At 49.0% G+C, this 13,233-nt stretch overlaps 1 protein-coding gene across 1 annotated transcript; it reads left to right on the top strand.

The window, feature by feature from the left end:
* The first annotated feature begins 470 nt into the window (after positions 1-470).
* Positions 471-6,345, top strand: LOC124688927 (SAP-like protein BP-73). Its single transcript, XM_047222548.1, has 2 exons — positions 471-549; positions 5,122-6,345. The coding sequence occupies exons 1-2, from the start codon at positions 513-515 to the stop codon at positions 6,267-6,269; spliced, it is 1,185 nt and encodes a 394-aa protein (XP_047078504.1). The 5' UTR covers positions 471-512; the 3' UTR covers positions 6,270-6,345.
* Positions 6,346-13,233: the final 6,888 nt, after the last annotated feature.

Below are 13,233 nucleotides of genomic sequence, written 5' to 3'. Positions count from 1 at the left end.
ACTGTTCTATCTATTTTTCCGTCTAAGAGCACTTTGTTTGATCCTTTTGATACTATGAACGGTACATATACAAACAACAAAAAGAAAAAGATGCAAATAGTTGTTCTACTTCAAACTGCCATTGCCGCAAATACGAAGCACGCAGATCTTTGGCCTCGCCGTAGAAAAAAAACACAGCAGCAGTTGAAGACATAGGAAGCAAACCATGCGTGAACTGAAGCTGGACTGACTTTTTTTTTCTTGTTGGAACAGGTTGCCCGTAGATAATGTGGGCTGAAAGACGGAGAGGCCTTCTCTCTGGGTGGGCCGGCCCACGTCGCTCCCTCCATCCCCGACCTAAACCCTCGCCAAAAATCCCTCCCCACTTCCGCTGCTACTGCTACTCTATCAGTTTGCCTCCACCAATCATCGCTCTTCTCTTCTCTCCTCACCGGCAGCCACCGCCGCCGCCGCCGCCGCCGTCGCCGCACGCGAGCTTCCCCGGGCGTCTGTCTGTCTGCTCCGAGGCGCCGATGTCCGGCGCTGCCCCCGCCCTGCTCCACCACCACGGTACGGGCCTTATCCAACTCTCGTCTCGCCTCCCTACTGTGTCCGACAACCCGTGTACATGCGCGCCGCGCGCCGTAGGATCCGATTCGACCTAGGGTTTCGAGATTTCCTGTATCGACGAGCATGCCTGTACGTTCAACCGCTGCTGCTGGTGGATGGCCACCGCGCGCGCGTTTCCCCTTGGTCTCTGCGGCGCTGCGCAGCAGTGGCGCGCAGCACAGCACTACTTGCAGAGGCAGCAGCGGTAAGTAACTGCAGCAGTAGTGGTAATCAGCTTGTAGGACCTGAGACCTCTTATTGGGGGTGCAAATTCATACATGTGTGCTTCACAACACGCGGGCGGGGCTACCCAAATGGTCTGCACGTATCCATGGTGAGTTGTGAGAGAGACCCTATATATCACACTAGGGAGTGATGCCAATTGGGCGTACATAGAGAATAGCATTGTGAGCATTTTCTGAATTTTCTGTTCTGCGTGATGGCATATGCCAGTGTTGGCCTGGTGTAGTTTTAGTAACAATATTATTCGCGTGAGTAGCTTGCTGTGCCCAAATACAAGTGATTACATATGAATATCATAGACAACTACTCCCTCCGGTCGGATTTAATCGACGCGGAGGGAGCCTGCACATGCATGTGATTAGGCGTGCACATGCATCAATTAATTGAGACCAGACTAGTACTTACTAAGGGGATCAGGGATTGTTAACCACATCAATGGAACATCCATGCAGCTTGCACATTTGATGGCATGTGCACCTCGCACTACCCACGGTTTCACATGCCTAACTACTTTTAGGGAGATGGTCTCTTTAAATGCCTAACTATTAAGGCTGCCGATTGCTAGCGCCGCTGCTGCGCTCCATGTCCTCCTCCAACACCATGGTACCGCAAAGCCCCAATCCCCATCTCCTCTGCAGCTCGCCTGCCAACTGTTCCGTTTACTCGCGTACATGTGCACCACCCTCTGTTATGTAGGCCCAAATTTTACTGAGGGTTTCGAGATTTCCGTAGCGCGAGGAGCCAAACTGGGAGTGTCTGTCCGTTCCACCACCGCTGATGTCGGCCACCCTGCGTGTTTCTCCTCGCCTCTGCAGTGTGGTGTGCAGCAGTGGTACATTAGGTGGTAGCAGTTCTGTGGTACTACACTAGTAACGGTAGTCCACCGCATATGCACCTCTGTGGCAACGAGGATCGAGGAGGGCTTACCTTCCAGGATCTGGACCGTCTTACGCGGGATTCCCCACGTTGTATCACGGTACTGAACTCATCAGTGGTGAATTGTGAGAGGGATCCTATGTTACTCCCTAGTATCATGCTAGGGAGCAGTACAAATTGGGCATACCGCATACATAGAGAATAGAATTCCGGAGCATTTCTGAATTTTATGTTCTCCATGATGACATACATGATAGACAGTTCAGAAAATATTTATGATTAGAAGAAAATACGATATCTGGTTACCTACTAAGTGGATCAGCTATTAACCACTTCAATTGAATATGTATGCAGTATGCACATTTGATGCCATGTGCACCTCACACTACCCACATTTTTACATCCCAACTATTTTTTTGGGGAGATGGACTCTTTAAATGCCTATCAATTGCCACCACCTCTTGGTGTATAATCCAAGGCACTGATGTCCGGCTCTGCCCCCGCCCTCCTCCTGTCGTCCACCCCCATGATACTGCAAAAATCCTCTCCCCGTCTCCTCAGCGATTCGCCTCCCAACTGTTTCTGGTTACTCGTGTACATGAGCACTGCCGCCGTAGAGTTCAATTTGACCTAGGTTTTTGAGATTTCCATAGCGCGGGTAGCATACCCGTGTGTCAGTGTGTTCCACCGTGGCAGATGATGGACACCGCGTGTTTTCCCTTTTCTCTGTGGTGCACAGCAGTTGTAAAGTAAGCAGAAGCAGCAGCGGTACGGCAAAACTGCAGCAGTAGGGGTAGTCCGCTGTCGTAACGAGGGTCGAGGAGGGCTCAGCTTGCAGGATTTGGGCCGTCTTATTGGGTCGCAAATTCATACGTGTGTACATTATAACATGTGGGGTACCCCAAACTGTATCATTGTACTAGGGAGTAATAGAAATTGCGCATACACAGAGAATACCACTGTGAGCATTTTCTGAATTCCATTTTCTCCATAATGGCATACACGATGGACAGTCCAGTAAATTTTGGCCGCTTATAGTGGTAGTAACCATATTATTCAAGTGAGCAGCTTAATGGGAGATGTATATGCAAATCTTGTTGTGCTCAACTGAAAGTGCATCTCTAGGTGCCATATTTATTATTATGAATATGTTCGCCGATACTTATTAAGTGTTCAGCATGCACACTCGATGGCATGTCCTCCTCATACTACCCACAGTTCTTCATGCCTAACTATTTTTGGGGAGATGGTCCCTTTAAATGCCTGACGATTAAGGCTGACAATCGCTGTAACGCTGCCACCACTGCCACCGCCTCCGGCTGCAAGCTCCTTCTGGCATATATTCCAAGGCACTGATGTCCTGCACTGTGCCCGTCCTCCACCACCATGGTACCACAAAGCCCAGCTCCCCGTCTCTTCCGTGGCTCGCCTCTCTACTGGTTCCGGTTACTCGTCTACATGTGCACCATGCTCCGTATGATCCAGTCTGACCTAGAGTTTTGAGATTTCAATAGCGCGAGCAGCATACCATGTGTCTGTCTGTTCCACCACCGCTGATGCCCGTGCATTTTCCCTTGTCTCTGCGGTGTGCAGCAGCGGTACACTAAGTCGCTGCAGTAGTAGCAGCAGCAGTACTGCACTAGTAGCGGTAGTCTGCCGCGTACGCACCTCTGTCGCAATGAGGATCGAGGAGGCTCAGTGTGTAGGAACTCGGATGTCCTACTGGGGAAAAAATTCATACATGTGAGCATTCAGAGATGTGGAGCTCCACAGATTTTATCAATTGTGAATCAGAAATTGATCCTATGTATGTCCTATTTTTGGGGTAGTGCTAATTGGGCATACATAGAAAATAACACTGAGCATTTCTGAATTTATGTTCTCCGTGATAACATATGGATGGACAGTTCAGAAAATTGTAGCCTGGTTGTAGTTGTAGTAACCCCTTAATCGATGCCAAGTACAATTAGAATCCATTTTTTACATAGAAAATAACACTGAGCATTTCTGAATTTATGTTCTCCATGATAACATATGGGATGGACAGTTCAGAAAATTGTAGCCTGGTTGTAGTTGTAGTGACCGCTTAATCGATACTAAGTAGAATTAGAATCCATTTTTATCCTCAACTAGCTATAGTCGTGTCCGCTGCAGGTTATCTGCTTGGTACTCAACTTGCGACTTGTAATTTTGGAGCATTCCTGACTTCCATTATGGCATATCTGATGGACAATTCACACAAAAAATCGGCTGTAATAACCACCTCGTTAGGTAGTAAGAGGGATTACAATCCCATTTTATCCTCAGCATGCTGTTGTGGTCCTTCTTATCACACACCTTAATGGCTGATTCATTGTCAATCTCGCCGTGATGAACTAAAAGTACATGTCTATTTGCCGTATTTTTTATGTGAATATGATAGCCAATTATTTGTTAAGTTCAACAGGGTTTTATAAACCACTTCAATGGAATATATGCAGTATGCACATAGGATGGCATGTGCACCTCACACTTCCTGCAGTTCTACAGCAACTGCCTAACTATTTTTGGGGAGCTGGTCTCTTTAAATGCCTTACACTGTCCTATCTGCCTTGATTGACTAAAATTTTGTCTGTTAGGTGTGTGCTAGCTTAAAGTTTACTTCTATCTAAAACCAAATCTGACTTGTTCAAATTGGACATAAGAAACTCAGCTTCCAGATTTAATTCAGACAAGACTGCTGTTGCTTGCTATTCCTCAGTGTTTTCACTAAGAGCAGGTGCCTGTACTGGATTACTGGTGTAAATGTACGTCTATTCTGTGCTGCTTGGCTTTAATTAGGATCATATGTTAGTTGATTCTTGAATATGCACATAACTACTATGTAGTCTTCACCTTCACTTATGAAGTAGCACTGTATGTATATTTAGAGATCGACCGACAAGCCACGTTAATTGACCCATGCTCTTTAAGCCCATTTTATGCATCTTTTCAGTACTGAGCTGTGCATGTCAGCAGTTCATGATACCACCTGCCACTCTTTTACTCGCGTGTTGCAGTTTGGTGGTGAAGATTACTGGAAATATCATTCCCCGTAGGCCTGTACGAGCTAATTCTAAATTACAGTCCATTTTACTTCAGCTTTCAAATGCCCTATTATTTGCTTAAACCGTCTCGTGTTACCTATGCATGTGTGTATTATGAAGGTGGGTTTTGACCATGCGAACCTCTATACAAGTATTACCAGTCGGGTCGAAAGTGTTCTGGTCTGTAATGCAACCATTGGTTCCTACCAATGTTATGCTTATTTCCAACTTCACATGTTTTTGACGTGCTGTATACTATTCCATCTCCAGCTGCCTCTTTCCCACTAGTCCACCAAGCTTCATCCAAAGCAATTACTGATGATTATTTCTTCTTTTTTTTCCTTTCCAGGGGCTTCAGTCAGAGCAACACTACCTGTTTATCATGTGGATTGCAGATTCCCTCCAGGATCTTGTTTCCTGAGTAAATCGCCTATCTTGGGCCCATCTACTGTCTCTCTGGCTTGTGGTGCTAGCCCTAACAACCATAGACCAAGGAACCCGGATATCTCACGACAACAAAAGAGGGGTTCTGCAAGGGGGAAAAGCAAGCCATATCAAGAAAGGGACGACACTGAGAACAACGATGAGTTTGACAGTGATACAGCGTTCTCCAAAAACGGACCACCTATCTCTTTGACAAGCAACTCACGTCCCCAGGCAACATCAGTTCCAGGGGAAAGGGAGAAGGAGATTGTAGAGCTGTTTAAAAGGGTTCAAACACAACTCCGTGCGAGGGGAAAAGGCAGGGAGGACAAGAAGCCTGAACCTGCGAAATCTCAGGGTGAGAGGGGCAGTGTCGACTCCCTTCTCAATTTGCTGAGGAAACACTCTGTGGACCAAAGGCGGAAGACCAGTGATGAGAAAGAGCAGAGTTTCGACCAAACATGGAGAAACAACGATTCTGGAAACAAGCAGAATTCAAGGATCTTTGGCACGAAAAACGATGCTCAGGAAGTGCAGAAGCCACCTCCTGCAACCTTCCAGAGACCACCTTCAAGTTTCAGACGAAGATCTCCTGTTCCTGGGGTTAAGTTCCAGCTTGTTACTAATCCAGACGCAGATGCAGGTGCTGGAGCCAAGTCTATCGTCAATGGCAAGGCTGATGCTGTACTGAAGGCCAAGACACCACCAGTGGTGGAGGAGGAGACCGCTCCCGATGGACCTGATTCATCAGTACCTCTGTACGAACCCGACTCTGTAATAGAAGAACCAGAGGATGCATCTCTGGACGAGTTTGTTGTTTCAGACGATGAATCAGATCCACTGGATACCGATGAGCTACTAGCTGATGAGTATGTGGAACATTTGGAAATCTCTGATGTTACAGATAGCATCTCATCACAGGATAACGGTCTGGAAAGTTCTCCTGCAGAAGTTTCTGATCTAAGCTCGCTGAAGGTCACAGAGCTGAGAGAACTGGCGAAATCCCGAGGACTCAGAGGTTATTCAAAGATGAAGAAAAGTGAGCTGGTTTCCGTACTGAGCGACACTGCCTGATCGATTGGCATGGCCTCCTGCTCGAGCCCACAGTTTTTGCTTCCCTCTGCCATTGCCATGTGCACAACCTCTCCATATTCCTTATTTTATCAAGGCCAGCCCCTCTTAGATAGAAATGCTGTAAATGAGCATGGTTAACTCCTTTTTTGTTTTGTTTATTGCTGATCTCCTGCTGCCTCAGCCTGCCACCCTAGCTTATTTTTTTAGTTAATTAGCTGAACTCGGTTAGAGTTATTAAGCTGTAAGCCAACTGGGAGATATTGTTTCTGTTTGTACTTGTACTACTGCTGTTCTAGTTAAATCCTTGCTTCCCCACAGACCTGGTCCTGGATTTGGTTACTCAGTGAACTTGTAAAGCTGCAATGACTAGGTGGTGGTGCTGATATGATTGCTGATTTGTACAAGAATCAGTCTGGATGTGAAACAATCTTCATGCTGCCAGCTCTTGTCGACATCTCTTTATCATGAATAATAAACAAGAAAAAGAATTTAGGATATGGCCTGATGCTTTTCTCCTTTCTTTTGCTGCAGGGGAGACGCTGGCAATACGGTTCTGTGCATGCATGGACTGGCAGCCGCAGCCTGCAGCTTTTCTCGTGAAGGGGCTGCTGCATTATTGATGGATCGATCGGCTTCTGTTCCTTGTGCTGGCAAAGGTAAATAATCCCCTCGATCGCTCACTCGCTCGCGCTCAGTCTGTGATCCATAAATCTATGTCGAGATCTCTGCCTCGTATGGTTTGTGCATGCTTTGGTTTCTGGGGGCCGTCAGATCTGTGTGATTGGACGGTTAGTTTGCCGTCTCACGTGCCCCTGCTTCCTCAGCCTGGCACTGGCTGCTGCATGCACATATGTATTGTGTGTGTGAAGTGAGGCAGTGATTAAAGCTGCCCCCATCTTGATACGGTCGCAGCAGCCTGCCGTGGTGCCCAGCAGTAACGATTTTCAGACCCAGTGTCTCCCGCAAAGAAAGAGAAAAATCTTCAGTCTTGTCAAACATGAAAAAGTTGGCACTTCCTTTGTCTGGTTGCCTTCTTGCATACCTGCAAATCCTGCATACCACCTGGCTTTATTTCTTTCTCCTTGCTTTTCTTTAGCATTTTTAAATCTCTTTGAAGGATGATTATACAAAAATGCTGGAGGAGTGTTAAGAGAAATGTGCACACACATGATGAGAGAGAGAGAGAGAGACGAAACGGAAGACAAAGAGAAAAAGGAAATATTGCATGATGGTTGGTTAGGCGAGGCAGGCAGGAGCTGGTCCAAGCATGGATGGAGCTTGGGAAAGCGGAGGAGGATGGCACTGTTGAAACTTGTCTTGGATTTGAAGCAGAAGGGAGCTAGCTGGTTGGCCGGGTTATGGTGGTGCAGCCGATACTGTTCATCACCCGGCCGGGGGCAGCGCCCAGCTGCATTGCATAGTACGCCGGCCGCACTAGTTCAAAACGCAGGCCACGCCGCGTCTAGTCTACATCACCTATCTGGACCATATGCATTTGCATTGTGTACACGTGGTCGATCGGCCGGGGCCAGAGGAACTCTGCGACGGACGTGACCACCGTTTGTTCTCCCGTGCGACGGCTTCTACACGAACAATCTTGGTACGTACAGTACGTTGGAACGCCGGGCTGATGACCGTGCGTCCCTCAAGAGCTGTTCCCCCGGCCTAGCCCTGATGATCAACTATAGATTGCTATAAAGTAGTAGGCCACTGTTGGCAATGTCACCGTCAAGTTAAGCTACGGTGCGAGTAGGTCATGGTCCTCACGGATCATGGGCACACTGCTGCCATCGATCGTATCAGGCTCAGGGGCGTCCATCTTGGGAAAGGGCAACACACGGCGCGGAGGAAAAAATATATTATTTTAAACCCTGAACTCGTAGAGGTTTGACGAAATGTACCCCAAATTTTAGATTTTCGTTCGTGAACTATTGAATCCCGGTCTAAATCGTGTGTTCGATAGCTCTCTGATGTTGTGGCATCTCTTGACTCAGCCCATGGGCGTGCCGCTGTCACGCAGTAGCAGCTTGATGTGCTCGTGCTCGAATGGTGGCCTCGCCATGGACACCGTCGTCTGCTTGGCCTAGAGCAGCACCACGGGCCCGTGTCTAGGCATTGCGTCGCCTAGCCATCGTTGTCAACACGGTGGGAATCGAGCCTAGGATCTTGGTATCATTGCCGTGCGCCTCTTCTTCCTCGTCGGTCGCCGCCGAACGGGTCGGGCGGGCGGACACATCCTCTATGGCCAGTGTCCATGCTCCTCTCCCTGAACCCCCGTTCCGTCATGCCTCGACCATGGCCAGAGAGGAGGTGTTGGATGCGAGGCATGTCCCTCTCTCCGTCCTCGTCGAAGCAGTGCATGTCGATGGCCCCTATCCCTCCCCATCCCGCCGCCCATTGGTGTACGACACAATCATGCCTCCCTGTTTTTTCAGATGGGGAGTGATTAATCTGACGCTAAGGTCCCTCTAGTCAGTCAGACAATGTGTACTCCTGGGCAGGAGTATCCTTTCCCCGCTGCGCCAAACGGCTCTAGGGTTCACTTTAGACCTAGATTCAATAGTTCATGGTACAAACAATAGTTGAACTTCAGAGTTCATTTCAGGGTTGAAAATAAACTTTTTCCCGGCATGCGCGGGCGCGGCCGGCCGGCTGTGCTGGTCCCCGGCGGACGGCCGTGCCGGGCGTACGTACAGCGCGCGCGAGGGAGTCATGGAGCGGCTGGACCGTGCCGGTGCCGGTGCCGGTGGCTGCTGTGTGCGCGTGCGTGCGACGCGATGTACATACACGGAAGTGTATGATTAGGGATGCACTGTGCGTACGTAGGACCCTGACTTAAAGACCACAGTGAAGTCGGCGTACGTTTACACATGGTGTGTGTAGCTACCTCGCTGGCTTAACGACCCCACCCCCAACACACACATATGATCGACGGAGGCAAATTAATATGCGCGCGACAAATACTTCCATTACATACATAATGCAATTGCCAGGCGGCGTACAGGGCGGTGCACAATTGAGATCATGGCCGCGACCAAAACGGCCACCTTTTGACCGGCCCAAATATGTGAAACGTACAACAATGTCGACCAATATCTACCCGTCACATCCTACAGGTGCAGCTACAGCGAGCCGTCTCCGGCCGGCCGGCCGGCCGGGCAGCCAGCTCCTGGGCTGTCTAGTCGTCCATCTCTCCATCATCGTGAGAATCAGAATCTGAATCAGGGGTGGCGCCGCTGCCTGTCTTCTGCGTCGCATGCATGCATGCTCCCCGCCCGCGCGCCGGTCTCATCGATCGATCGAGCTGCCGCCGCTGTGCCCACACAGTGTCATCCTAGCTAGTAGCTACTTAGCCTCTATAGCTCCATCAGCTCCGCCGGTAGAACGCTGTATCGTTCTAGGGCCTGTTTGCCATCTTCACTCGCGTCCCCAAACGGTGTCTGTCAAAAGCGGTGGATCACTCGATTGGGGGACGTAGAGACTGGTGCCGCATTTGCGTGTTCCCAGCGACGACTCCTAAACGCGTCCCCAAACAAGTAGTAGTTCATAGTTCCCGCCACGGTTGTTACGTTCAATATTACAAACTGAGCCACCAACGAAACCTAGAAGAACGGGTTACCTAGAATAGTCGACGACGGCTCTCCAGTAGTCGTTGTCTACCACGACTCATCCAGAACCACGACCTCGGCATGCTCTGTCGACATCGAATTTGTTGTCACCTGCGACGTCGTACTCTCATCGCATGTGTACTCACCAAAGCCGACGCTGATGCCATCGTGGACGCAGATGTTGATGTCATCGGTCATGCTAATGTCGCGACCATTCGATCGGCGATCTCTTGCAAGATCATGTTGCGGTAGAACATGTGGGCCATCTTCCCTTGGAGGTCCATTCCCGATGTGTCAGCGGTCAAGATCATGAAGTCCTCTCTTCGTTTCTTAATTACAATCTCTCCTTCTCGATCACGATCTTCTTCTTTTTTCCTTAAAAAACAAGGCATTCCACCTCTCGTCGCTCTTCGCACCACATATGGGCAGGTTTGCCGAGACATTGGCGAGACACTTTTCAGTCGATGATTGGACCCTATCAGATGACGCTGCTTCAATCATGGTTTGATTGGCTGCCTTGTTGCGGACAAGGCACCGCGTTGAGGTTTTCAGCAGCGCTTCAACATCAATAATGCCTTCTTTGTTCATCGCCATTTGAATGCGTGTCAACCTCCAATTCTCAACTTCTCAACATGGAGTTGGCGTTGAAGCTACCATGCAGCATGATGTCAGTGTAATGCGGCGAGAACCTCGTTGTCTTGGTGCTAAGAAGCTAGATGTGGACGGGAAGCGCTCCACGATCCATGGACTTCCCTGGCCCTGTAGGCGCATACAGTCGGTGCCGCTATGTGCACCGCATTGGTGGCCTATGCCTTCATTCGACGGCCTGGCGCCGTGATCTCCACCATGTGCCACACCACGTCAGGCATGTCGGATAAGTATTGATTTGATTGTGGAAGAACAAGGGATTTACAGCGGAGAAGAACCTCTCTCTGTGCTAAACTAACTCTTCTCCCTTCTCTTAGTTCTTCCTCTTGATCCACCTCCATTTTTTTCCGCTAGGTCATGGTCCTCCTTTTATAGCTCAAGGGGATATATCATAGTGGCCTAGGGTTCTCTTTATCTTATCGGCTTCTCTCCCTCGGTTTAGGCCTCTGCGTAGGACCATGCTATGTCCTCTCCTTATCTCATCATGTATCCCAGTCGCCTTACGGTGTAATCCGCCGGGCCTCCAGAGTTTTGGCCTCATTATCTGGTCAGCGGACTATAGGCGTCGCGTGCGTCGGCCCAGCTGCAAACCTACCCTTCTTGGATCTCCCTTCATGTCATTCCAACTGCGCCCCTACTGCTTTAACGGTAGAATAAGGAAAGGCGCATGGGCATCCGAAGTGGATTCCCATGTTGCCACCGACTCGAATCAGTTACGATGTCGACTCGTCGGGCATCGCCTGGTCCAAGCTGTCAAGGCTTAGTCACAGCTGACGTTTCCCCTCTTGGGATCCTCGCGGTGATGTTAGGATTGGCATTTTCCTCCCGAGCTCTTCCTAAGCCTCTTCTGGGATCATCCTGAGTATCCTGAGCGGAGGGGATCTGACTAGTGGGCCCCATGGTTGATTCGAATGATGTTGGTTCCCTGGGTGTCGACAGTGCCTCCTCCAAAGTACCATGCCCTCTATAGCTGTTGCCGAAGAACCCATTTACATGATCTTGGCGGATCCTCTCTCTATGGTAAACCATTATTAAGAAAAGCAAAGGATTGAAATACTTACGGGTTCCCCGCGAGGAGAAGGGGAAACAGCAGTTGCCGAAGGAACCTCTTTTCCCTTCGAGAGAGAAGAAGGAGCCGAAGGAACTATTGGCGGAACTGAAGCTTCGGATGCTGCGGGAGTTGGCCTGCTGGGGCTAGCCTTCGCCTTCTTCGAAGGAGGCTCTATAAAGCCCTCATCACTGCAGGCATATGGATTGTTAAGTAAAAAAACAAAACACAAATCAACTTCAGGAGAAGCAAAAAAAACTTACAAATTAGAAAGCAAGTCATCCTCGTCGGCAAAGCCGCCAGACGGCCTCTTTGGCGGCTTGGCGCTGGATTTCTCCGGATCTGTCTGAACAAAGGGAGCAGTATCATCATCATTGTCATGATTCGACTCCGCTGTATCGGTTAGTTCATCATCAAGGATTCTATGATCGGCAGAAGAAGCTTCAAGGTTGGTAGGATCATTATCCTCTCCTTTGAGGGCTTCACTGTCTTCAGCTATTTCAGCACAAGATTCTATATTGGCGGTAGAACCACCTTCTTCAGGATTTTCTTCATCTTTGGATGTGATAGGAAAGTATTCGGTAGTTGGTGGGATCTGCCAGATTAAGCAAAGACATGATAAGGCAAAACAAAATATATCGGATGCAAGCGTTAGCATGAGCAGGAAAGAGACTAAAAGGATTACCTCAGATGGTTGATGATCGAGGTCATAGGGCTCATGAAGGGCCAGCAGGGGAATCGAGTCTTCTTGGCTAAAATAGGTCAAACGCCTGACCTCATCTAGCAGTTCCTTTTCAGACAATTCTGCAACATTGACTCGAGTTTCGTCCTTAGGACCCGAATACAACCACATTTGATGAGCTCTGGACATAACTGGCTGGATGCGACGCTTCAAGAACACAACAACAACTTCAGTGCCGATCATCGTTTGACCATTGGATTCCTTTATCTGCAGTACTCTCTCAAACAACTTGTCGGCTACTAACTTTTCTTCGGCTCTTAGTATGTTCTTCCAGGATTTCTTTGGTACAGCTTCAAGGACGTCCACAAACTTCGGCAGACACGTGTTGCGGCTAGCTGTCGATGGATCTCTAAGATAGAACCACTTCAACCTCCATCCCTGGACTGATTCTCTCATTGGGAAGTTGAAGTAATTCACCTCTTTTCGGACAACAAAGCCAATCCCACCAGTGACAAAGGATCCATTGCTACTATTGTAACGTTTAACGAAGAAAATCTTCTTCCATAAACCCTAGTGAGGATCAATGCCCAGAAAAGCCTCACAAAGGGTGATAAAAATCACAAGGTGGAGAATAGAGTTTGGAGTTAATTGCCAGAGTTGGATCCTGTACGAGAGCAAAATACGCTGAAGAAACTCGTGTGCTAGTAGAGATAGCCCACGGTACAAAAACGCAACGAACATTACGGTAAAACCGGCAGGAGGATTAGGGCGAAAGGCTAAACCTGGTAGGAAGGCGGTCCCTTCTTCAGCAGGGATCAGGCCGAGGCTACGCGCTTTCTTCTCGTCGCGCTTCGACATTGTTGAGGCGGGCCAGTCGCCGGGGGCATCCTTGGCCGCTGCAGCGGAAGCCTCCGGTACGACCATCTTCATTGCATCAGTGATAGCCTTGGGGACGGTGGTGCTCGTAGCAACGCCGAT

The sequence above is a fragment of the Lolium rigidum genome, chromosome 2 (genome assembly GCF_022539505.1).
Source record: "Lolium rigidum isolate FL_2022 chromosome 2, APGP_CSIRO_Lrig_0.1, whole genome shotgun sequence".
In the NCBI taxonomy this organism is placed as follows: Eukaryota; Viridiplantae; Streptophyta; class Magnoliopsida; order Poales; family Poaceae; genus Lolium; species Lolium rigidum.
The sequence above is the reverse complement of the archived record's forward strand: the minus strand, read 5'-3'. Positions and strand labels throughout refer to the sequence as shown.